Raw genomic sequence first — 27,615 nt, forward strand, 5'->3', positions numbered from 1 at the left:
GAGAAAAAATGTTTTAACATAAGCCCAGAGTATTTTTTAATTACATGTAGAGCATTACATGGACTATTTTTTTCAGACATATGCATGTATATTTCCCACCAACATTTGCCTGGTGTGAGTAGGAGTTTAATCAATAAATTCTTGCTTCTCATTTTTTTTTCTCCTAACTAGAGCGTTTGATGAAAGCCTTATTCTGAATAATTACCATAAAGCAAATATGAATGTAAGAAAAACTGGGAAAAATGTTTACACAGTACAGGGAGAACAGATAACTTGTGCAAATAAAATCAGATTTTTGTCATTTTATTAACATCAGCAATTAAGTATTGCTTCCTAGAATCTGATTATGTAAAATTCCCAGTGACAGCATGTTGTTTATGGGTTTTGAAATGATACTTTCTTTGTTAGAGTGCCAATTCCTTTGGTATGTATTTCCTCTGTCACCTGAGGCTATTTTTCCAACACGTAACACATGTGATATTTTTTTCTGCTTTCTGAATAATCAGCTTTTCCTTTTGCTCATTAAGCATAAAATTACAGCCAAGGTATTAATGCAGTACAATAAATGCTGTATTAAAAGGGACCAGTCTCTACTAAGTTCTTTTTGTCTATTACCTAATTAACATACTTTCATTAGTTCACTACATTTAATGAATGTTATGTAAAAATCAACATTTTCTACCTTCAGGATAACCATGACGTTCAATCTAACGTGTCAGACTGGGCTGTATGAATAATTAATACAGTCTATATTTAATATTTTAGTGTATGGACTACCTTGACAGACTGGGTACAGCCATGGTGCTGAATATCGGGGGTCTGCTGGGAGAGGAGCAGGAGGAGCCCCCTATGAGAGCTCTGCTTGGGGAGGAAAGAAAGGATGAACCTGAACAGAAATCAGAACCTTGCTGATGCCAGGTGCCTCTGAGCCTGGGTTCCCAATTGGAACAAAGGAAGAGAGATCCTTGTCTCTGACTTCCGCTTTTTGCGCCTTTTAGCTCCTTTCACTGCTTTGCTGGTATCACTGGTTCAAATGAGAAGTGCTTAATACAACTATTCCTGCTAATGTTGATGATGACAATATAAAATACAATATGTGTATTTCTTAAGAAAAACCTTGCACTTGGGCTATTAAAGTCAGGAAGATAACTGTTGAATTCAAATTTTTTAAGCTGCTTGAAAAATCAATTTTACCAAGAACTTGCTGTTTTAGTACTTGTGATAGCTGCCCTAACTTCATTATGTCTTGGCTTATGAGAAATGCAGTTATATATAAGACAAAATATGGAACTGCAAAAGAGGTGGAGTTGAGTAGAAATCAGACTTTCTCTTGCATTGTCTATGTGTTTTCTGCGAGCAGATTGACCTGTTGTGCTTTGATAGCATGAGAATTTTTGGCATTCTGAACGTGGGAGAGGCTGATGGTCAGCCTTTGGCATTGCCTTGTGCACCATCTGGGTGGAGTGCCCAGTGCTCCAAACCTTCCTCTGTGATTGACACACATGATGTTTCTACAAAGATTGTAACTGTCAAAAGGTTCTTTCTAGAAGACCCAAAGCCTTTGGTTCTCTCACCAGTACAAAAATGATAGACAGTATAAGTTTCCATGTGGGCATAATGCCATCCAGCTATAAATCCCACGGGTTGTAAGGCTTTGCACAAGGTCATACTGATGACCTGGAAAATAGGCTTAGATGTAGGAATGTCAACCCGGTAGAGTGGCTTGAGAGTGTGAGTGAGGGAGAGTAAAATGCATTTTTCTTGGAATGGATTATGAAGGTACTAGGAATTAGAGATTCAAACTTTTACTTACGGTGTGTTTTTAGCCATTGTATTCTCGGGGCGGGTAATAAAGTGAGTGCATGGAGCATCTGAATAAAGAACTAATTTATTCTGGTTAGACTAATTCTTTTTTCCTGATAGTGGAAGACATTTTTTTGTTTTCAAGGTGAGAAAGAAGCAACAGGCCCAGATACAGTACTACCTTAAATTCAAGCTCTGGTTTGGTTTCCCTAGTTTTCCTAGTTTTCTTTTCTTTGGCAAGTGAATGAGTGGTTTCTGAAGTTAGAATAGACTACGGATAAGCCTATGGTCTAGCAACTGCTGGAGGCTAAGTGAGGTAAGAAAGTAATTTTAAAAAAATGAAACATTTATGAGAATTTTCTTTTTATGACATGGTCTGAACTGCTTTTCTTGGCTTATAATGCTCAGTACTGTCTTTTACATTAGCATGAATTATTTCTATTGCATTTATTTTAAATACTTCTCCTGCTATCATTGAGTGAATTTTGTAATCTTTTGTTGCTAATTAATTTCTTGGATGAGTTATTTATAGTGATTCATGTTACAACTTTAATATTTAAAGTGATTTATGGTAAACTTGGTTTTTGTATGAGTTGTGTGAATAAGGACTTTAATAATGGGAAGAATTTATGAAGTAATAGATAGAAGTCTCTGTTTACCTTGCTATTAAGTGGGTGCTGACTGCCACATGTTTCTTTTCAAAGTTTGTTTTCTTTCTAGGGTAGGAAGAAGGCTGCATTTGATATTTACATTTTCTCTGGCCAGCAATAGCAAAATACTCTAGATAGTTGAAATATTCAAAGCTTTTACTAGTAGTGTGTGTCAGGTGCCACATTTGAATTTCTTTTCATGGTTCTCCTTTTGCATACTTTTCTCCTTTAAGCTGGCACACAACAGAACATGCTAAATGTAGAATTCATCCTTAAAACAAAAATTGGGTTGGTGACTTGAAGAAGAATCATTATGTGTAATGGTAGTACTATAAAAAATAAGTACTGCATAGGAATTTGAGAATAGCCAGACTATTGAAATAACACAGATGTTCTTGGATTATATTTGAGGCAGATTTTTTTGTGTAATATATTACCTTGAAAGGCAGTCAAAGACTAACTGAAAAATAGATTTGGGGGGAACTAACAAAAATGTTATTCCTTACGTGTACCTAATGAAGTCAGAATTCCAGTTATTTAAAATTGATTCAAGTCTTCAGGTATTTTTTTTAATATCTTCTGCTTCACTTCTAAAAAAATCCTAACTTTTAGTAATTTATCTGAAAATTTTCAAATTAGTGAATATGTTCTGTAACATTTCACTACTTTTTGTTTTTACATAATAGAAGTGAATCCAGAACTTGGAGGTCATCTGTTAGAATATAAATAACTGAAATCAGTCTTGATAATTACAATATGCAGTGCTACTGCAACTAATGTCTCCATGGTGTTACCTCATTACAAAATCACAAGCAGCTGGCAGTTAAAACTTGCATTAGTGTCCTACAAGTTTTTTCACAGTAAACTACATTTATTCTTTTTACCTAAAAGACTTTTCATCTTAAGCCAATCGAAGGACAAAAACAACTTAAAGAGTTTTCTGGGTTGGTGTCATTAACAGTGATCACAAAATCACAGAATATGCTGACGTAGAAGGATGTGGTGTCATATTCGTATGAGGTATTTAAGTTACGTGATATTTGTGGCTTCACTGTATGGCATGGTACAGCTAAACAAGCCATGAAATGTGACACTAAGTAGAGTTTTTTAGTGCATTGATAACAGAAAGTGACTTTGTGCAGGAGATTTACAGCATTTTATCCAGCTGAGTTTTGAAAGCACTGTAGCAAAGGTAGCACTGTTTCCTGTGTGAGACTGTTCTACAGGTGACATATTTCAAAGTCAGTTTTTAACCATATCCTCTCATGAATTTCATGGTATTAAATGTCAAATTTCTTCTACAAAGAGGAAGTAGCACAACATTTTTGTATCAAATTCGGAAACATTTTTTCCAAATCTTTTTTATCAATACTTCAATGTTTCTACAGGCCTTCATTTTGTTCTCGAGTCTGGTCTGAGAACCCAGTGACTGGGTTTTAATTCAAGAACATATGTGATGTCTTTCAGAACACTGGAGATAGCACAGACTGAAGCCTTGTAGCTTCTGAGGAGTATGAGGAGACTGCTGGACAGCTGTTTTGTGAGGAGAATTCCCTTGCCTTATAGTTACCCTTTTCTCTGAAATTTCTGTGGAAATGGCTCACAGCTGTAACCTAAAAGGAATCTTAAGAAACGGTTTTGAGTAGGGGGGATTTTCTCTCTCACCTAGCCTTGGATTTACTTCCAGGCTCATCTGGCTTTTTTTCTCATCAACTTTGAAAACAGTAAGTCTCTAGAAGAGCAGGAAGGCCTGAACTAGGGCTGTGCTGGTGGTGGGTGTGTGGTGGTTCCACTGGTGTTCATGGGGTGCAGGTGAGTGCAGGAAAGAATTGTCTCAGTTGGGAACCTTGTGTCTGCCATCCTCACTCTCAGGGGGGCTGGTTGCAGCACTGTTTTTCTTCCTGATGGAGGGAGAGGAAAGAAAAAAGGTGAAATTGGCTGCTGCTGACTTTCTCTTTCAGGACAAAGGGGAAGGTTTATTAGCCGGGATATATTTAGTCATGATCAGTTCTGATCATTTAGGTTTTAGACTGTCAAAAAATAGCTCTATTTTTGTGCGTAATGCACAAAAAATCTTTTAGGCTGTCCAGGTTCATGTGATAGTTTAGGATGACAAGTGATACACTTTCCTCATGTCTTTATGTGTAGTGTGTAGATATACACTGAAAAGGAAATGACTACTGTTCACAGGAGTGGACCTTTTTGTTTTGTTTTAACTGTTGCTTATCATCATAAGACAAGCAAATATGAGACCACCAACTCCCCTTCAAAACCAGGAAGGTCTCCATGATGACAATGCATCTAAGTATTACATATTCTTCATTTTAGTGTTCTTTTATCTTTCATTGTCCTTTACACCTTTACACTTTTGCAAGTGTCTTCTACTGAAGTAGGTAGCTGGAAGGCAGTTTAAATATAAAAGCAGGCAATGTCTGACTTTTTAAGCTCCTGTGGGAGACTCTGTATGTTCCAATGGGCATTTTGTCCCAGTTTTCTATCTTTGAAGCCATCATTGGCTATTTTTTTTTCGTGAGATCTTAACATTTTTATCTATGCCCTTGTGTTATTGAGTGTAAAATTCTGTTTTAAATATCAAAGAAAAAAAACCCCATAAGGGCAATTACATTTTTAAAGTATTTTGAATTTACCCAGGAAATCATACCTTTTCACCCATTTTTATCCAAAAATATCTACGAATTTGTCTTATTTAGATAGTTTGTATCTCTGATTTTGTAATTTATTTCAGAATATCCCAACATCAGCTTTATAGCCTGCTTCTAGTCGGGGGGGGGGGGGGGGGGGGGGGGGGGGGGGGAGGAGGCTTTTCTTTCTTCTCTCCTTTCTTTATTCTTGTATAAGCCGGAGGAGGGCTGTCCCCGGCCCATGCCTGCTTAGGCTGTGGATGCCTTACCTTGCACCATCATGAATAAGAAGTTTAGCTGTTAGTGGAGTGTGTGCTGCTTGACTAGCTTTTCTGTGTTCCCTCGTGGAGAAAAGATGGCAAGATAGAGCTGGTGCAGTTAATCTTAGCTTGTTTAATCTCCGTGGGAAATCCTTTGTTAACTTTTGAAGAAAGCAAATGTTTGTTTCAGAGCTCACATTTTGGAATTGATTTTGGAATAAACTACTTGATAAATTTTTTTCTTTTTGTTTTTTTTGGTTGCTTTAAGTGTGATAAAATTAGGTACTAATCTTTCTGATATATTACATATTTATGTGATAAATTCCATTTATAAAGCATTTTTTACTGTCTTGCATTCTTCTTGTTGTATGGCTTTTGTTAGGACTAACCTAATCCTAAATTATACTCTAGTAATTGCTCCTTTCTCCCATTGCCTTATTTCAAAGCAGTGACCTTGCCTTCCAGTCCTTGCAATTCTCATCTCACATTATAGTTTTTTAAGGTTCCAAAGGGTGTTTTGCATAGGCACAATATAAGGTTTGTGCTCTAATATTTAAGCATACAAGCCCACTTGTTTTATGTGGCTGAAATAAACAGTTTGAACACCCAGGAATTTTTGGGGCTAACTGATATATCCAGCAGATTTCTTTTTGGATGAGCTTTGACTGAGGAATATTGGCTAAAATCAATCTCATTTATTGTCATTCTCTTTAGAATCAGCTTATTTTACAGCAAATGAGAAAATTTGAAATCTGTGTGTTAATAGATGGATTTTTAAAATATCTGTATCTATATTTTATTGGTAAAACTTCCAAAGGACCATGATGTACAAATGATGTGCAAATAATCTGGTATCTGGGGTTTGGCAAAGATATTCAGACATTTTGATTGCCTGCAAGTATAGGCGAACTAACTAGGAGTGCAAAACTGAGTTTGTATTCAAAGTATGCCAGTATTTTTATAAACAGTGAAGAAACTTGACTGAACCTGTTCTGTGCCTTTCCCCCCCTTGTTTGAACTGAAGCAGAGGTTTTTTTCTTATTTAGAGCTATTTCTGAGTGCGTTGTAATTGGACATAACCTTTATAGTGCTCTTCCTTTGAGAAAAATGTCTGGTTCTCTGCTCACGATGGATGTACTGCTGTTGCAGCTCAGCAGTGTGTCAGGGAAATTCTCTAAAGCTCTACACAGATCAAAAAGATTATTGAAGAATGCACAAGCACTTTCCTTTTTGCTAAGTCTGAAATAGAAGGGGCTAAATCCCCAGTGGATAGAAGTTATATAATTTGGTGATGCTATGCTGATTTATGCCTGTTGAGAGTTTGCCTGCAGCAGAAGCTGGAGGTGATGAGAAGAGATTGGATGAGAGAAAGACCATCCAGGAAAAATTCATCAAATTTGTCATTCTTGAAAGGACCATCATAACATATGGTAAGGCATATCATTTACCTCAGGCTCAGAGGAAAATGATTTCTGCTAGGAGAATATTAATTTTATTTCTTAGAGGATCAGCTGACAGGGTAGGCTCTCTCCTGGCTGGTCTTCCCCTTCTGTTTTCTCTGAAGGGAAGGATGGAAGCTTGGAAATGTCTTATCTGTAGCAGACAAGCAAGTTGGCATTTTGCCATCATTTTCTGCTAGCAGAGAGGATAATGGTAATTATATGTCAAAATTTAACATTTCTCTTCTTTGAAAGAGAACTTTTTAATGCAAAATATTTAGAAAAGTCAGATCTATTCTGAGGCAGATAAGGAGCTAGGATTAGTGAGCTGACAATTTTTTCTTAAGCAAAAGGAGTTTTTCTTCCTCTTCAGGGACAAGGGGAAGATGAACAAGGGTCAATATTGAGGTGTGCAATATAACTAGGCTGCAACTTCAGTATTGTGTAATATTTGGGAGACACCCAGAGCAACATCGCTTGTCCTGCTGCTCCTTCTGTGGGAAGGCTGTTAGAACTTGCTTTGCTAATGAGTTCCAGCCTTTTTGATTAAATTGGTATTTCTTTGTTATCAGGAAAGTAAATTTCTCCTGTGCTATACAACATTCAGTCCAAATCCCATCATCACCTTTTTGAGGAAGGGAAAGTGTTTTCCTATAATCAATTCTAGCATCCCCAGCTGCTGCAAGTAAGCCCTTAGTCAGCCATGTCCTTAGTTAATAAAAGTAGAAAGGTTTTCCCAGGCTATGGCACAAGTTACCATACTGGTGAGATGCTTGATAAGGTGGAAAGCTTAAAAAGGTGGAAAGCTTTGCTTTGTTTTAAAGCAGGAAAGGAAGGCATGATTATTTTAGATAGAACCTATTCACCTTCTATTCACACATTTAAAATTTGCCGTTTCAGTCTGATTTATAGATCATTTTTTAGAATGCACAATTCATATAAATATAATTTTGCTTAGAAAATAAATGTATGATTGCAAGCTTTGAGGAGATCTTGTATTCTTTATTTTCTGTGTTTTTCCAAGAACAAGTGCAAGCAACCATCTGTTATATACATTGTAAGTATAGGATTGCTCCTCAGCAGTCCGAGATAAAGGGGATGTCAGCCTTCTCCTACATTATCTTCTGGGACATGGGATGCCAGACATTTAAAAATAGTTTTTGAAGGTAAAATATTGGAAAGAAATCTTGTTTTGAAACTGTTTATTATAAATTTGTTCTTATTTGTTAATAATATGTAGTGTAGTGATCTGGATCATCAGGAACTGGCCTGAGATACAGGCTTGATTTTTAAATTTAGAATTCAGCCACGCTACCAGTGGGATGTTTGGGAAGGTAGCTTTTAATGCAGCTGCATTTTCTGCCAGGCAGAATTGGAACCAGGCAGTTAATTTGCAAGTTTTGGCTATGCATCTATGGTTCAGGTCTGCCTCTACTTGTTTCTTGTTTTGTTTCATAAATGTTTTGAGTTTCTGTTAACCGCAGTCATGGTTATCCACAGATGAGCTGATTAGACTTATATAATGCCTGCTGACATAATCCCAGGAGAGTCTTTGGACAGTACCTCATTTGAGATGTCCATAAAATATAACAAGTTTTAACTGCGTTAATAAAAATAAACTTCAATTTCTTATTGATTTTCCTTTTTGCCTAAAGAAGGATATTGATACTTTATCCAAACCCCAGTAATATAATGGGAGAATTGAATGAGAGAGAAACATGTAGACTAAAGAAAGGTAATAGAAATAGTCCTCTCATCAGGATTAAGGGAGAATGGGCTATCATTAATTACTTTTCAGTTTACTCCATTCAACTACAAAGATAGAATTTTTACCTGATCTGAGCAATAAGCTAAAACTTGGAATTTTTTATTTATTTTGGTTAAGAGAAATTGCTTACATTTTTGTATTGTTAATACCATTCTATGTACGGAGATGAAAGTTTGGTGTTTTTAGTACATGAGAAACCAACTGTTATAATTTTATTTTGGTTTATTTTGTTTTATTTTATTTTATTTTAATTCCAGGTTTCTAAACCAATTTCCAATCAGTGTTGAGCCTCATGGCAACCTACTGATTTTCCTTAGGTCCTGTTCTCGATACCAATTCTGCTGTAACTTAAATTTCTGCATTTTTCTTCATTTGTCAGTGCTTTCATGTCTTGTAGAAATAAAGGTGTGCAAGATACACTTTTGTTTGCTCTTGCAGGCCTTCGGCCCCTGATAGTTAAAACCCCAAATTACTGATGACATTGTGTGGATTTGTGCTTGTTACAAATTTGTACTTGAGTTTCTTTTTCCTTGGTATTTCTTTCTTGACACACCTTTGATCTCCCTTTTAGTCTTTCGTTTGTTAAGCTAAATAAAGCAAATGTTTTCAGTTTCTTCTCAAAATTTCCCTGACCATCGTAGAAGTCTTTCTCTTCCGGTTTCAATTGCCTTTTTAGACAATAGATTATTAGAATCAAGAACAATAAAATAAATGTAGAGTTTATTCTTGCATTAATGTTGATGTCTATGTACTAGAAATATACTAAATGATAAATTTAAAGTTTCATTTCATCTCCATAGGGACATCATTTTGGTAGCTCATAATGACTTGTGATCTGCTTTGTACCCACAGTTTCATCCACTGTAATTTTCAGCTGTTGAGGTATCAATTTTCAGTAGAAACTTAATAATCAGCAAGTTCACATGTTTGCATTTTGCACTATTAAATTTTACCTCAGTTTTACTCTTGTGGTCCTAGAGGTAATCCATGTCTTCCAGATACTGTTCCATTCCTCATATATTAGCAGTGCTTTCCAATAGCAGAAATTTTTTGAACAAATTCAAACTGTGATTTTTTGGCTATAATTCATACTACTTATATTCTGGTCATTTATTAAAATATCTAGTAAAATTGATCCCTCAAAATGAGGACTATGCATAAGTATTGTTCTTCCAACTCTTTTGGTACAGCACTACATAATTTCACATTTTACAGTCTCCAATATCTTGCACTAATCTCAAATGTTCTCTGGCGTGATCATTAGTACTAGCAAACATGACTTAATTTAAAAAGCTGAGTGACAGAGCTGCTGTTGCTTGCTCCCTCACTGCTTAGGTCAGTTCTATTTGATATGAAGCTGATTTGTGATGGATTCAAAGTGACCACTATTTCACCTTGCATAATTCACAGGAAATGAATTTGCTTTTATCTCTTTTATTCTTTTTGTCCTGTGAAGAAAAATTAAATAAAAGCAAACTATATTTGTGAGTAATTTTTTGTATGGCATAAAGTGGTACTTGTTGATAATCTAAAGGGGATGGGTTACAAGATTTTTGCTTTAACATCTCAGAGTAAATATCTATACTTTTAAAAATGGTACTGTATTTATACCCTCCCTCTGCTTTAACATAATGAAACATAATGAAATGTTACAATTTTCACTTTGCAAAAAAGTAATTGTATTGACACAAGGAAAAGCATGGAATAAGTTCAATGAAAATATTCCATTAGCTGGGATGATGTGCTCAAAGAAATATTATATTTCTGAGTGCATTTATAATTTGTACTGAGATCTTAACCAAAATCAGGAAAATAGTCTTCTACCTTGTGTTTTGCTAGTTTTTGAATTCTTCAAATGTCCAGCTGGAGGAGATACCATGTACTCTTTGTGAGCAGAGCCTCCTAAGTGATGTGTTTGACAGCTGTGGGTATAGCCCCTAGCTGTGTGTTTTTCACTCATTGAGTGGAGATCATCATGCAGTACAAGATTTGCACAGGGAGAGCCTACATAGTATTTATAAAAGGTGGCTTGGCAACCAAAATTTTTTATATCACTTCTTACCATCTTACTGGCCTTCGTATCCTAGCAAGTGGCTTCTGGGGACTTGGAAGTGGTTGCCAGCAACTCAGAGATGTGGGGTTGTACTCCCTTTTGTAGTTGTAAGTAGATACTGGTCATAATGTACTCCGGGTTTGTACAGGAGTAAGTAACTTAATGTTTAGTGCTGGTGTGTTATTATTATTTTTGTAAATTACCTTTGGAAATAAAAATATTATCTTTGGAGATATTCCTATTCCATACTGGTGCAGGGAAAGCTGTTTTCTCCTTTTCACTTGTTTGTTTTTTGAAGGGCCTTTTGTCTCCTTGTGCATATGCATTTATTTTTGTGTGCATAGATTTAATAATATTTTCTGGGTTGAAGGTGAATTCATGAGTTAATCTGGAACAAGCTGAAAAGCGGCAGCTTTCAAGAACATTCACAATGTTCAGAAGTGGCTCCCGGACTGCCACTGCCAGCAGCAGTATAAAGACAGTATCAGGTTGTTGGACATCAGGATTAACTCTCAGAAAATATAAAAAGCAGCATGAAATCGGGCCTTATCTAGTTCTCTGCTGCACGTCAAAGCTTCACTGACTGGCTCTGCCAGGCTGCTGGACACTTCACTGGAGACCCTGTACCAATGTGTGGCTGACAGTTCCCTTTCCCTGGAGATGTAGCATCCTTATGTTGAGGCAGTTGCACACTGTATAAAGTGAACCCAGTTAAAACTGATAGCAGGGAGCTTCTCCCTCTAAAGGGAAGTATGTGGTATTCATGGATGAGACCAGTTTGCTTTTATCAGTGCCATAATGTGAATGACTTGAAGTTAAATTTGATTGACACTTTAGTTACACAAAGGAGTGATTACTACAACTGTATAATAATAATAATAATGTTAAACTAACAGGATAGGATCTGGGTGAATTAATTTAGAACCACTTACTTCTATTTTCAGCTTCTGCTTATATTTTGAAGTAAAGAAGGACATCCAAATTCATTTGAATAATATTTGAAGCAAGCTGAAGTTAAATTAAGGAAGAGTTTTTTCTTTCAAGTTTTATTTGTCAAATAAAATTCAGTTGGTAGCAAAGTGTTTCAATATGTGTTCAGAGAAAGCTCCTATGTGTTTAGAGGACTGAATGACACAAAATGACTTTCTCACTATGTGAACCCAAATAATTGTTCTGTGGGTCTGAAATTCAGAGAAATTACTAAATGATACTTTTACCAGTTTGGTGGCACTGTTTCATCTTAGTTCTGTGAAGTGGGTTTTTTTTTTGTTTGCACGTTTGTTGCCATAATACTAGAAACAGTAAATATAAATAATGGTTTATAATAATAAATTTCACTTGGCAGTTTCACTTTGTATAAAACATATGTTTTAATAAAAAGTTCAGTTATTACTTTGTAGTCTTAATAATTTAAAAATTATTAGGGAGGTTACTGTACATTGTTAGCTTGAAAGGTCTCTCATATCAGAAAAAATTCATGCATGATTGTTTTGTTTGATATCAAACCACATTTTTGCTGTCATAATACTGGCACATTTTCAAGTCATGCTGTTTTCTGGCTGCTAGCAGGGAGTAATGGAAACAATGCAGTGATCATGCAATTTATTAAAAATAGGCACTAAATACTAGGCAAGAGATGCTTTTAATTTAATAGGGACTAGGATTCATAAGGCTTCATAAAAATAGCTGTTTCAGTATCACAGAGGTATCAAAATACCTTGCTGCCTGTGAATTGTTTATAATTTATTTCTGGTGATTTTCCTTTAGATCAGATTGTGATGCTTCTTGTGAATGGTGACTGTGCTTGCTGAGGAGTGGTCATGCAAGCAAAATTTGATAACCTCGATATGTCACTTCATCTGCCGTTTTTCTTTCGTTAATGCAAAGCTGGTTGCATAATATCTGATTTCTCCTTTAGCTGACCAGAGATGAAAACAAAATCTATAATGGCAGTACTAGGTTTTGTAAAAAACGCAAGTGAGGAGTTGAAGGATGTGGCTTGTTCTGTTTGGACGATGCAGGATTGCTTTAAGCAGTAAGCTTACTGTTTTCAGATGGCATTAGCAGCATCAGTGATATAGCTGTGTCAGCCTCCTCGACTGCTGGATGTCTGTAATCGCACGGAGGAAACTATATTTAAGATCTGATATCTTCAGGGTAATGACTCCAGCACTTACTGATGGACAGAATGGCTGGTAATGCTTTCTTCACTAGCCCAGAAGATTTTGAAAGATAGATAGGTCTGTGATGTACTTTGATAAGACAGGAAATGCAATTTTTGGGGGTCTCTGGAAATAGAAAGGTCATGCAGCTTGGAACCGGTGAGACATTACAGTCCCTAAGTCATCAGGTATGACCTCATAGTTTATGCTAATATTTCTAACACAGGGTTTGTTTTACAGCTTTAGGTCATTTGCAATCTCTTTGTCTGTGTAATTGCTTCATGTTGGATTTGCTACAGGATTTATAGGGTAGACTGTTTACATAAGCAGAGCAACGTATATCTTGGAATTCTAATGTGTTGTTAATTTTCATTTGAACAATGTAAGGTTATTCTATACATATTTTCAACCTGTTTTATTGTAAATATGTTTTCTTTTAACTAATTAATGGTGAAAGGTTATACCTTTGCTGTAAAGTAAAAGGACTAGATTGTTTTTCATTTTTATTTTGCTTTATCTTTACATGAGACACAAAAGCTATTGTGATTGTGTTTCTTTGTCATATGAAATGCAGTATAAGGCAACTGTTTACCTACAGTGCCAGGTTATTTAAAACAACGTATCACGTTGTGTAACAGGATGGAGCTATTCTGCAGGCACAGATCTTGCTTCATTTTGCAGCAGTAGATTCTTTTTCTTTTTGCTTCATTTCAAATCAGTTTTAAAAATAGCTCACGGAATGTAACAGTGAAAGTTTGGCAAGATAACTCTCCTCTTTTTAATTATTACACTCAGTGACGCATACTAATACTAATGGTTGTAAAAGGGAAGATGAATATCTTAAAAATTTAGAATGTTGTTAAAAACCATTAATTTTACTGAAGCAGTCTCTTTTTTTTTTTTTTGTAACTGTTGTCAACTTTATTGCAAGACTAATACTTGTAGATCTGCTAGTGTGTTGTGATGATGTATAGGAAAGTCTTGTTTTCTTCACATAAAAGAAAACAAGTATATGGGTATTTTACATAGGAAGATAGTGGCCTAATTTCATATATGGAACACAAAATGGATTTGGAGATACTGTTACCACTTCAGGTGTTATAAATGTTAGATAATGGCTGATGTATTCTCTTGAATACATAATAGAGCAATTATATTTAAAATTGTAGGAGAAATTTATTTTAAAAAGGGATATTCAGCTCCATCTTAAGAAATTCTACATACATTTGCAGAACATTTCCATGGCAACGTGTTTGACCATGTGTTTTAAAAGCTTGGCTGAAGCCTGAAAAGTAATGTGCAATTTTTCCGTCACTTGCTTTACCCTTGTGGAACAACAATTTTCACGTATAACTGGACAGCAGATTGGCAGGGGTGAGCGGTATTTACTGACCCCAAAGCACAGGATTAAGTGATCAAGATTTAAAAATATTTTCATGTATCCACGTAAAATGTAAACATGTAAATCATGGATTTTATTTTTCATGTAGAACTATATTCTGGTTTCACCCCATTTAATAACATTTTGCTGGAGCTGTATGTGTGGGAGACAACACAAGATCAGACTTAAGAACGTGTGGCAAGTTGCTTCAGTAAAAAGTCTCTTTTAATTTTTAATTAAAAACATATTTGTGGAAAATATTGTATTACTTGTACTGACCGTAAATTCCAGTTTCCCAGTCTACTTTATCTATCTTACATTCTTGTTAGTAATGGGAAAAGACTGTCCTGCTCTTAAGCTTGATTAAGTTTGGCATGATTTAACTATACCTTGCACTTGCTACAAGATCCTTTTAATCTGTTAGAATTTATTTTCAGTATTTTAATGTACTAGTCACAGTGAGTACATTCTGTTTCTTGGCACTGGAATGAAATTCCTGAAAGTATTGGTTTCATGGTATTTTGGTGCTTTGCAGAGTATTTATGGACCTTTTAATAGGTCCGACCCTCCCCCAGCTTCTTTGCTTTCCTTATTCAATTTAAAATCTTAGCTTTATTTTAAAGTTGTTCCTTCTTTGCTCATTTGGAATAGTTAGATCTCCATGGAATTTTGCATCTGGAAGCTACAGCAGTAGGTTGTGCTTATCCTGGACTTTTTCATCACTGATACTAATTCTGCAAACTTCATTCTGTGGGTGGCTTTGGAATGTATCACTGATATAATCTCCACTAGTGCAGTAGACATCCATTGCATCCATTTCTGTTGACAATGGAAACTGTCTACAGACGAAAATGAATTGGTGAAAAATGCTTGCTTGAGGAAGTTTGTGTTTAGGTCATTCCATTTTGAAGCAACACTATTACTGACTATTGCAAGTGAGTTTAAATATGTTTTTTCACTCAAAGAACATAGTCCTGTTATAGGCCCTTGTTCATTTGGAGGGGCTAGAGAGTAACGCCCCAGAAGAATGTATTAAGGAAGTAAAGTTCTTTTGTAAGAGAAGAAACTGCAGCAAGGTAGAGTTAGACACATGAGAGCCGGATTGAACTGAAGTGATCTGAAAACCTAAAACTACAAACTAATTTGCTGGATTTACTTGTTTAACTCCCACCCCCTGCCCCCTAAAAAGGACAGGTTTGTAAGAGCCTTGCTGATATTGGGACATACTGCACAAGTTTAGAGTCATCGAATCCAGGGCACTGTGTTAGTATCAACTTCACAGAAAGACATTTTTGTGCCTTCTTTAAAACTGTATCATCTCTCTTCAAGGTGATTGGTACTGTCAGTATTTAAAGAATGCTGTGTAAGGAAGGATCTCTCTAACTAAAGAATTCTTTTCCCTTGACTGAGCATAACGAATGTATATCCATGAGAGTGCATTTCCTTATCTTCAAAACATTGCAATTTACAGGACTCTCTGATAAAGATCTTGTAGAGAAACACTGTTTCAGGAACAGTTGGGGAAGAAGCCAAATATTTGTGCCATTTACCAGTTTTAAACAAGAATGCTCTCACTCATGTACATACACAGTTGTGGTGCTTTTACTTGTTACTGATTGCTGTTCTGATTCCACACTACTGACTTTTTTTTTTATGTTGTAGTGCCAGTTTGTAAGGAAATGGGAATGCTAGAACAAATGGGAGATCATGGCCAAACATTTGCAAAACACTGGAAGCAAAAAGTACTTTCAGAGTGAGTTGAAGGAATTCAAGTCTTTTTGGCCTACATAAGTCTCCTTCCTAAGACATGACCCTCTTCTCTGGTCAAATTCTTCTCAATAAGTATTGTAATTCATGTATCAAACCATTAGGCCTAACGACCAGAATTAGGAAAGACTTACTAAAAGCATATCAGAAAGGTTTAAAACATGAAGTAACATAGCATAATTATGTAATAGCTAACTGCATGGTTACAAAGTACATGGCTACATGATGAGTGTTCCAAGAATGTTCCACTCTGTTTAGTGTTCCAAGAATATCATCACGTGGTCATTCTGAAAAAAGATTTTTTGAAGGAGTTTTGCTGAGATGCAGTCTGAAAATGTGAACAAATCACAATTGTACTATGGTAGTCTGTTAAAAAAATTTAAAATAGAGTCATATTTAGTCCCCAAAAATTTCTGTAGAGGGGGAGCCACCTGAGATGATGTAGTAGGGAAGGTGAGCATGTAAATGCAGTAAAAGAGAATGGTTATGCATTACTTAGAGTGGCATTTTTTGAGAGAAGAAACTATTTCAGGTCATTCTTTCTCTCTCTCTCCACCCTATGCCTCTCTTTTCACCCTCCCATCCCATAATGAGCCTCATAAATAATATGACTTATTCATGTTGTTTCTTGTTTCCTTGCAAGACCATATTTGTTTTGCCTTACTTAACTTTTCAATAAATGTTATTAATAAAAAAACCCATTAACATGAGTGCTGTTACACTACTGTGGTTAGTGGCTTTGCTGTCATTATAATTTCTTTAAGTAGAAGCTGATCCATAATTCTGGTAAATTCCAATAGATTGCTTCATTAGTAAAATTAATATAAACCACAGAGTAAACTACATACTGCTTGCCATACTGTTCTCAGTGTGACCCTAAAATCACTTTCCTGAGTCATTTAAACAATATATATACCAGTAAGAGATTGCAAGATGTGACTGATGGTAAGGTGGGGAAATACTGCTATTCCCTTATTATAAAGGGGACCAAGTTTTTTCCTATGTTTAAGTGATAATTCTCCTATTTAGTTTTTATCTGTTTGCTCTTACCCTGTCACTGGGCACCACTAAGAGTCTGGCTGGGTCTTCTCTACATTGCCACCAGTGAGGGAGTTGTATGTTCTGATAAGGCACCTCTGAGCCTTCTCTTTTCAGGCTGAAATAGTCCCAGCACTCCCAGCCTCTCCATTTAGCCTCTCCTTTATGTCCCTTTACTGGGCTTCATTATGTCATGTGAGAAGGGAATCCAGACCTGCTCAGAGCTCCCCAGTTATGTCTCAACAGGGCTGAGTAGAGGGGCAGAATCACATTATCTGGTAAGGAAATTTGGATTGTCTGTTAACCAGTCAATTAATTATGGAAAAATTTGCACGGAAATCCTTGAAAAATGAGGACCGAATGCACAGAAAATTATAATTGGTAATCTTGTGGAGAAGGAAGGCTTTGAAAATAGCTTTGCTTGATTCATTGCAGTCATTTTAGTCATGAAACCTCCTGTTGTTTTGAAATGTCTTATATTACATCCCCCAATACTAATTGATATACACAGAGAATAAATCCAAAAGGGAAAGGCTAGACTAATATTTTGAGCTAAGGAAATTTTAAAATAACTGAATAAAAGGATATTATCTAGTATGATATCACTAATCAAAAAAAACCCCAAAAGGTGAACTAAATGGAACATGAACTCCAGGGATTCAAGAGTTGTGTTTTTAGTCAACTTGACAAAAATGATTTGTTAATTTCTGGTTTTGCTTGAAATTCAGAGTGAGCTCAGAGTTCTCAAATGTTCTCAAGTGTTGCAGCAACCATCAACTGATAAAAAATATTCAGCTTGGTGTATTGAATGAAGATGTAAAACAGGCATTAAGTGACATGAGGGAGTGTTGAGGTACAGTAAAATTTTTCTCATTTTTATAATAGCTTCCCTCTGTTCCCCCAGGCTGCTTAAATGAAACAAAAATGTGTATAGGAGCCTTCCGTGATTTAAGATCCATCCGTTTCTCTCCTGATACCATAATGAGTTCACTTGTTTAAATTCTCTTTATTAAAGATTTTATGCAGGCACGCAGAGTCATTAAAATACATGCAAGGAATCATACCCATATGGTTTGTATCTACATTTAACACAATTAAAAGTATTCTAACCAAAGCAACATCAGTTTTATGTCCCAATCCCATGATTAGAACTTTCTGAGAAAAGCAGTGTCTTGTTTATCGTCTGAATCCTGCAAGTGGAAAAGGAGATAAATACCTTGTCCTTATATTAATTAGGGGAGCTCCAGTTAAGCAAGACCATTCAGGTGTGGAGTTCTGTTTTGGAGATGGGAATTGGTGTGGTGGAGAGCTGGTGTCAGGCTTATGATGTAAGGGGATGAACTATGCTCTAGGTGAGTTTCTGTCTGAGAGTTAACCATGCAGGTCAGTTATTACCAGCTGATGTCACATTTTAGTTAATTTGTAAAGGATATTTAAGTGTTTATTTTCTGTTTTCCTGCTAAGGTTATCTGAAATACTTTAAACTTGAAAAATAACAATCCTTCTCTTTCCCTTTTTTTCTTCCCATTGTTTTCGAACTTTTCTAGTCCATTTTGGTGAATATAGAATTTTAGACTCCATACAAGTGTGTGTGTCTTAAACAATAGTTGTGCACATCAGAACTTGTAATTTAATATCGGACAACTGTTAGTATATAAGAAAATTGAGATTGGTTGGTGTTACCTCAGTGTTGCCTGCCATGTAGCATTTGTAATTGAGTTCACTGAATGATCAGTAGAAAAATGTAATACATACAAAAAATACAAAATGGTAATTTCATAACAGTGATAGTAATACAGTGATTTTTTGTTGTGTTTTATATGCTGTTGAAGATTATTGCAGGCTGCTTAGATTCCACATGACAAGTGTAGGCCTAGCTCTGTGAGTACTACTAAGGATGAAGCTCAGTGTCTGGTAACTGTGACTTGATGTTATCTTTAGATTATCAGTTAAGGTAATTGTGCTAATACATGTCAAAAATACAACATCTTAGAGTACCCGGGCACAGGATTTCATGGCAGTGGCTGGATACTGCCAGGGAAGTTTACCTGACATATGAAATGTGAAACATATAAAAATGAAAAACTGTGTTGGCGTTCTTCTTTTCTTCCAGAAGGAACTGAAGACCTCTTTTTCTGCGAGCTTGATTGCCTTGTTGCCTTCGGCAGACTGGATCCTCTGCTGGATCTCAGTGTACTGTCACCAGTCCTTCTGCACGTAGTCATGAGTGAATTTCTCATTGCTGCTTAGTGAGTGTCTCGCAGTGACTCACTGGGTTTTGTTATTGCCCAGTCTGCCTTCTGCTTCCCTCCTCCTCTTTCCTGAGTGATTTTCTAGTTTGTAGGGTGCAGATGTGCTGAAATTTCTCAGCCATTTAACTTCTAATGCAAACACTCATATTTGCCATGGATGTCAGTGAAAGATGTAATTTGTGCTGTCAAAAGTAGTTACTAGCACTGCCGTGTGTCCTGAACATCTATAGCAACCTCAGCACAGAAGTGAGACATGCGCTGAGTCCTTTTCTTGCCTGCTTCAACAGATAAGAACTGTTAAATTGTTTCCTTTTTAGTATCATTTGCAATTGCAGAGACAAGGATTAAATATACGTTTTAAGTAATGTCTGAATCATCAGCTATAAACAGATTTTGCTGGTAATTGCTTAGACTTTATTTCCCTCATGGGCCTCCTTTCATGTTCATAGACATGTCATTATCAATTTCTAGTTTAATTTCCATTTCATTTTCCTGTCTTTGCTTGGCTACACTATACACACCTGTAGTTCTCTAATGTAGAAATGGAAAGAATGGTACCTTTCTCTTCCAGGTGAACTGAGGAATCTCTTACTCTGTTTATTCAAGTCATAGCAAACAAGATTCAACATAGCAAACTCTTTTGCTTTGGACACTTTTGGCAGCTTCTTCTGTACAGAGCTGGGCAGCAGGGATCCTGTAAAGTAAATTGGCTAAGCCGTGGAGCTGGTGCTGTTCCCATAATGGATGTTCCTGCCTTCCCAGCATGTTCATCATCAAATATCTTCCTCTCTTGGTTTGCAGTCTGCCATTTGGGACAGGCATGTACACTGATCTAGCAGACCACCAAGGAGCAACACCACACTTCTCAGAAAACAGCAGATTTCCAGTTCAAAGGTATAAAAGGAGAATTGAAATAAAGATGTTACACACCCCATTCAGTGTTTCACCTGTAGAATTTGGGATTATAAACAGCCTTTTGTTCACTAAAATAGATTGTGTTGGAAGGGTATGCAAATTTGATACTGCTTCTAGCCTGGCTAGAAATATAAACCAGCATAAGAGTAAGAAGAAAACTGGGCAAATAGGAACATTTAGAAAGTGTCCAAAACAAGACACATACAAATACAAGGTAATAATATTACATAAAATTTCAGTTTTTTCTCATGGACAGATTAAAAATGCCATCACATCTTTGCTAATATTTTGCCATAATTTGCCATAAGCATTACTTTAGTGATTCAGGATGATGGAAAATGAACAAGAATGAAAACAATAATGGATAAAATTTTCAAGGAAATCATTGTAGTATCTATTAATGGAACTATGCACAAGATTTATTGACTTGATCCTTTCCTGTTGAAAAGGAGGTATTTCTTATCTTTTAATTATTAGTAATTAATTAGTAGTCTCTTGCTACTTCCCCTTCCCCCAGTACTTCTTTTAGCAGAAAAATAGTAAACGGGCATAGACAGAGTGATAGTTAAGTTAAACTTGCTGTTCCAGTGCTTATGAGGTTGGGTGATCAGGCTTCTGGAGTGCCCTGTGCAAGTCAAATCCACAGCTAAAGGGAGAAATGGGGACTTTGCTTTTTCTGGTTCTCTCTTCTTTCCCTATACAAAAAAATCCTTCAGCTTAAATGTAGAATGTACAGGGAGACGCAGTTTCAGTCTTCAGTGATCTTATAAAAGCTTTGGCCCTTCTTTGTTTGAAGGATAGACAAAGATTCAAGGGAGATTCCAGTTCTGTTCTGAGTTCCTGTTGTTGCTTTGCATCTCTCACTGAATTTTTCTATGCACTGCTCATTCTGTTTCTAAGCAGAGGAAAGCTCTTGTGATATGCACTGTTTAAAGTAGTTGCAGTCCATGACAGTGCTATATTTCAAGATAATTTTTATCTGGAATCTCATCTAGCTCCCATTGATTACATAGGAGTTGTGCAAGGTGCAAGCTAACGTAGGATTTCATATACCTTTTGAAGAGTAATGTCTTTGTGTGTTATATTTCCATCTTCTGAGAGTTTTACCACTTGTAAATGGATTTGTAATCCTGATGGGTTAGACAGCTACTTCCTAGAGTTTTTTATTCTGCCATATTTATATCAGCAGATGAAATTATCCTAGTGCATTAATGTTTCAAAGAAAATAAAATGATTCCACATCACTCTTGGTTCATTTCTAAGTCTCGGTGCCTCTTTGTTTTTTAAGTGTATATATTTGTGACTATAATAGCATATCAGATTCACAGCAAAGGAGTGGATTTCAATTCACTTTTTCTTTTTTTTTCCCCTTTTTTTTCTTCTTAAATGTATCAACTCCTATTTAATGTGTTAGCTAAAATCTGTGTTCCCCATATGTAGCAGATCCGATTGCACCCTTATCTGGGGACCAAAAGCCCTGTGCAACTTTCTGTGATACATCTGGCTTAAAATACATTAGCTGGCCTTATTCTGTTTACAGTCCTTTGCCTTCAGAAATCTACTTGAACATAATTATTGGTAAAGTTACATATCACACATACTATCTGTGATGTTTGGCTTGAAAAGAATAAATAAGCTTAAAATAACAAAACAGTCTTGTTAAAAAAACCTTTAACATTCCTCTGCAAGAACCCAGGCATCTGTATGTCCAAGGATGCATAGAAACACTTGACCAGTGATGTTATTTACTCCCTTGTGTACTATATCTTGAGAAGAATTAAGCAATCACTATGCAACTCTTGCAAATGATCCATAAATGTGATTAAAATTCCTGTGAGAATAGGACTCAGATTAGTCCAGTTCCACATTACAAAAGATTTATTAGTGTATGTTGGCATGAACTTTTAGTGTTGTTACAGAGCGTGCAAGTATAAAATGCCTTGACCAGTACTGCTTATATGGACTTACATGGATTAAATCTTTCTTAGTATAACTATGTCAGAGCAAATCATCCTTATCAACTAGCATTTGAAATCACCATGTTGTTTGTTAAAACAAGTAATGTATGTCAGAGTGTATATGTGTAACAGCTTCAGATAACAGAAGTTTCAGGATATATGAAAGAGCAACAATTGGTATGGTGCTGTTTCCTTTCTCGTGTGATTTTTGATTACTTTATCAGTGCCAGTTCATCTCTGTGTTTTCTGATGCTTTTCATGCTCTTATATCAACCTATGTCTGGATTACCCTTTGGTGTAATGTCCGTTCCTTCTTCCCTTAAATTACATCTGCCTATGGTTCAGCGTGTGAAATTCCTGTAACTTCCTTTTTTTCTTCGAGTGCAAAACTCCTTATCTCCTCCATTATTTGATCTTTTTATTTTCTTGACGTTTCTGGAATGTTGCTGGACTCAACCTAGATGTTGTCTTTCTACCTCCTGCTTTTCCCTCTACCCCACAGAGATTTTTCCCTTGTTCATTAACTCTGCCTCATCTCTGGTCCTTTCTGTGGAGACTGTTACCTGCAACGTTACCTGCTCTGAATTTAGGTCAAAGAATTTGGTACTTCTGTGCTGTTCTGAGTTCTTCCTGCTCCAATTTATTTGTTTGTTTATTTAACAATAGAATTTCCTTCTGCCTGTCTTTCTAATGTTTTTACGGTGTGCATGCATACAACTTTACCTATTCCCATCTCTCTGATTTTGACTTGCAACTTTCTTCCATTCATAATTTCTCACCCTTCAGTCTCCATATTGGATGGATAACCATCCAACTCTGTAGCTGCCCTGGTGCTGTTTCTCATTTGAACTGTATACCATGTGCCAAATCAGCTACACACTTGACTTGGTCTTCTCTATGCACTCTGTTATCCAAGTTCCTTTTCTGTGGTAACTATTGGAACTTTTAAAAGATTTATTCTCTCTCTCTCTGAATGGGACTTTGTAAAACTTCTGTTTTGTTGATCTTGATGATCTTGATTTCCTTTATTCCTCTGTACTTTCCTCTATCAGCTTATCAGTTCCCTTTAGGCACTATTTTTTGTTCTTCTCATACAGTTCCAAACCCTTCTGACAAATCATGGTCCTGGCTGACTCCCAGTATCCATTTTCTCAGTTCCTAATGCCATCTGCAATGCCTTGGAGATACTTCTGACTATCTCTGGTGAAAATCTTTTGATTCTGCTGACTTTCTGTATTTCTTAATCTCTGGGATTTCTGTCACTTCTTTTGAGTATTTTTGCTTGCAGTTTTGCCTGTTCTGTATTTTTTATTAGTCATACAGCCCTCCATTCAGTTTATCTATTCTGCCATCTCTCCATGTGAATTTCTTAAAACTAAGAAACTAAGGTCAAAATTCAAGCTTTCTCCTTGTTTACTGAAACAGACTTTTAAGATTTTGGTTTGTAGTCTTTGAACCCGTTCCAATTAACTTTTTCCTGTTCCTATCTGCCTTCTGACTTTTTTTTTTTTTTTTGTTTCTCTTCTTGAATATGTCTGAGGCTCTTCTTATTAAAAAAACCCCAGCACAAGCCAACCCTCTACTTCAGAAGTCTTTATTCACCAGATTAATGTCCTAACCATTGACCTCCTTCACCTTCTCCCACTCCCCACTCCCCCCATTAGTATCCTTTGTACACTTGTCTTGATTTCTTGTCTTCTAATGCCTTTCTAGAACTGCTCACTTCTGGTTTCTGTCTTTTGCACTGAAATTTATGTCACTAATGTTCCACTTGACTTCTTCCTGGAGAAATTCCAGTCTAATCCTTTATTCTCCTCCACTCCATCTGTTATCTCTCTGTGATGCTATGTTATAGTCTTCACTAAATTTTGTTGTTCTTAGACGTTTGTCATTTTGTCCTTGTTGATTGTTTCTCTTTACAGACTCAGTTTTTTATTGGTTGGGTCTTCCTCTCCCCATTCTCTTTCTGTATGTAGGTGTGTGTTTAGATCTCTCAGGAATCCATCCTCAGCTTTTCATCCTCCTCCACACCTTACTTCAGATAATTTAGCCATGAGCATGACCTTTATGAAGGCACCATTGCTTTATTTTTTAGTGGTTTTCCCCTCGGTCCGGTTAAACTCCACTTAGCTCAGAAAATTTGCTTGGTCTTCAGTGGTCACCTGAATATTATCATGTCAGAAATAATTCTTGAATTTTCTTTCCTTTTCTTTCCTGATGTGTTCTTTTGTCTCCATGTGGCTCTGAGAGCTGACAGTTCCTGTTTGTTCATGTAGCCATAAATCAGATCAAAGTCTGGCTCACCTCAACACTGTGACTGTTATGATCTCATCTGTCTGTCTGACGTTAATACTTAGAGCTTTCCATCACTTGATTACTGGTGTTAATATCATCTTTGCTTATCACTCTGCCTACATCACTTGCTATTTAAGGTGTATTTACTCATCTTCTCAAATACAAACTTCTCATCTTTCTTTTATAAGCTTTGCAACTTGCCTTCTCCTTTCCCTTCCAAGAGAGAGATTTTACCACAAGGTTGAATCTTGTGTTTGCTCTACTGGCAGTATAGTATCAGTTTTGATTTCTCAATTGCTATTCATCTTACAGTCATTAACTTTCTTTTATAGTGCCCAGTCTTTGAAGCTCCTCATCAAAACTCTTTCTGTACTCTATAAAGTGAATTATAACCTGTTAATGACTTGGCAGATGTGCTAGTTGTGTTCATCTTATTATACTCTGGTTGCTAAGTACCCTTAACCCATGGCTATTTACTGTTTGTATTCCTGTAAGCTGTTACACGTCCTTTAAGTGATGTGAATATTGAAATATTTATAAATTAAGTCATTTATTTGACTAGCAAATCATGCATATATTTGCAGCATGTATGTCAATGGAGCCCATAGACATTATTTTTCTTTCTGCACATATGCATACACATATGTAATTAATAACAATGCTAGTCAAAGAAAAAGTAGGCAGAATTTGCAGATCTGAGGAAGAATGCTTGTAAGAGTAAATACAGGTCAGCGGATTATTACTATTTTTTTAATACCTACCTTAAGATTGTGCCTGAAGAGGAGGAGCCTGTTGCAATAAGTCTGGAAGAGTGCTTAACACTGAAACAGATGCCCCAGGGAAGTAGTGAAGTCACTGTTCTTGGAAGTGTTCAAAAAACGTGTGAGTGTTCAAAAAATTTTGTGTATAGTTTAGTGGGTGTGGTGGTATTAGGTCAAAAGTTGGGCTTGATGATCTTGGAGGTCTTTTACAACCTTAATGATTATGTGACAAGCCTGGTACAACTTGTAATAAATCCAAGATTGATCCAAATAGCTTGTGGCTTGATGTTTAAATTATAAGAATTTTCTTTTTTGTTCACCACAAAAGAATCTATTCTTTAATAAAAGGTGATGGTGTTATCTTGACCAGGAAGGGTATGAAGGGCATCTGTTGGATATTATATTTTGTCATTGTTCTTGTAACTGTTTTCACTTTAGAGCAGTATAGTGAGATAGAAGTAATGATATGTGACTCAAAAATTTCATTACCTGTGATGTGCCAGTAAAACTCTAGTAATTTCTGCCATTTTCCTAAAGTACTGGACACTGGAGTGTTTTAGATAAATACCCTTCAAAGCTCTGTCTGAGGGACATCATTGTGCCCTTCCTTTCTGTTCTCTACATTTGCATAGGGGTCTATCAATTTAGTGGTATTATGAGAAAACTGACAATGAAAATAATAGCGGTATTTTCTAGAAATAGAATATTTTCATGTAGAAGCACTGAAGAAAGATGTAATGCCACATTCACACTTACTTTCTAATCTACAGTAATACTTGTTCATTTGCCTTTCCAAAAGTTGCATTCTGTAATTTCAATATGAAGCACACTGTTAAAGTCATATCACTTGTTTTTAACTTTTAGCTTGTTTTTATTTTCAAGTGTCTTGACTAGTCTAGGACAACCAGATGCTGTTGTCCATCATGTGGAAGTGATGATTTTAAAGCTTCCAGATTACAACAGATGAGCAATGTGTACAAGCTTAATTCTTACATCTCTGAGAGGTAGGAAGACCTGTTGAACTACTGTTGAGTTCATATTTACCTTTGAATCTTTGGCAACACACTTCAGATTCCTGACTATGTATCTTGTGCTGTCTAAAGTTGTAAGCTATACAAATCCCTCCTTATCTAATCCACTGTTGTGATCATTTTTCCAATATATTTTGAATGAGTCTTCAATATGAAAATTTTCCTTACAGTGCAGTGTTTCATTGCCTGGGCAGAAATGATGCACATGTGACTTGACATTTGAACTCTGTTTATTTGTCATGTCATTTCTCAAAATACATCATCGATTTCATTATCTCACTTATTTCTTTTCTACTTTTCCCTTCCCTGTCCCCACTGCTTCTGTACTGTTTCCTGCTTTTCTTAATGCCTGTGTGAATTAACTAGACCACCTGAGCTTTCAAATAGCAGATAGTATTTTAAGTGGCTTGGAGGATTTAATTATTGTTTTATCTTCTTGTGAACAGGGTGGCTCCTAACTGTTTTCTCTAGCATTACCCTTCCTGGTCACTATGGCTTACTGATGACTTGAGACAGATGAAGAGGGAGAGCAAAGATAATCAGAATATCTAATTATGAGATGAAAAGTTTTTCCTTTCTTATGCTCTGACTGTATAGAAAGTGCAAAAGGTCTCTTCATTTCCATGGTAGCAGCTGTTCATTTCTGTGCAGCAGAACATTTCTGGGTGATACAGATCTGTGTTTTTCAGTCACATCAATTACAGTTGCTTTGATAAAAAATTCACTCATGACAACAAAATCACATAGATCAACCTAAATCTTTGGAGACCAGAAATACTGGTCATCAGTTCTGGACTTTCTGCTGAAGTTACTCCCTGAAAATATAGATTATATGGAAACTCTTTAGACTAAACCCTACATTTGAATTTATAGGTTTTCCTCAGGAAGACCTGTCAGTTTTATTCTAGGAAGTTATTTACCGGTTTCGGTTTAAAAAAAGCCAAGCAAACCAAACACAATCTTCTTTTCTCTTCTGGAGGACAATAGGTCATATTAGAAGGCAACTCTGAAGGATCACAAGGAATCCAATTTAATCTTTGGGCTTGCAACAGAAAATTGTATGGTACTGGATGTTAATTTTTTCCTGGAAAAGAATGAGAAGGGGCCATATTATTTTTTAACACTTCAGTTAGATTTGGTTCAGCCAGGATATATCCACTGCTAGAACGGCAACAATGTCACTAGTGTTGGCAAAATTCTGTGGAAGGTCAGCATGAGAAACCTTCCTGCTGCTTTCATTAATCCTTGCATTGTGTTTGTAGAAAGTGCTTGTCAAATACAATTGAAAGTTTGAGAAGCAGAAGAATGCTGAACATTATATTGGTGTTTCAGAGAGAGTGATTTCGTTTATTATTGATCATGCTGGCTTATGATGTCAAAAAACCCGTGGTTTTGAAATGTGGTTGGCATATGTTTGCATACAAAAGATGCAATTGCCAA

General features: G+C 36.1%; 1 protein-coding gene across 11 annotated transcripts in view; it reads left to right on the plus strand.

The window, feature by feature from the left end:
- SLC4A10 (solute carrier family 4 member 10) overlaps positions 1–27,615 on the plus strand; it is a 154,769-nt gene that overhangs the window by 22,325 nt on the left and 104,829 nt on the right. For 7 of the 11 annotated variants that reach the window (XR_002047275.3, XR_002047276.3, XM_019290487.3 and 4 more), the window contains exon 1: positions 12,572–12,965. The exons of 1 other annotated variant lie outside the window; for it this stretch is intronic. Coding sequence is in view for 7 of the 10 variants with exons in the window: in XM_019290487.3 (XP_019146032.2) it covers positions 12,885–12,965 (81 nt within the window). In the remaining 3 variants the exon portion in view is untranslated. Of the gene's footprint in view, positions 1–12,571; positions 12,966–27,615 lie in introns of those variants that run through there. 3 more of the 11 variants (XR_752664.4, XM_019290488.3, XM_010406889.4) reach the window with 1 other exon arrangement.

The sequence above is a fragment of the Corvus cornix genome, chromosome 7 (genome assembly GCF_000738735.6).
Source record: "Corvus cornix cornix isolate S_Up_H32 chromosome 7, ASM73873v5, whole genome shotgun sequence".
NCBI classification, from domain to species: Eukaryota; Metazoa; Chordata; class Aves; order Passeriformes; family Corvidae; genus Corvus; species Corvus cornix.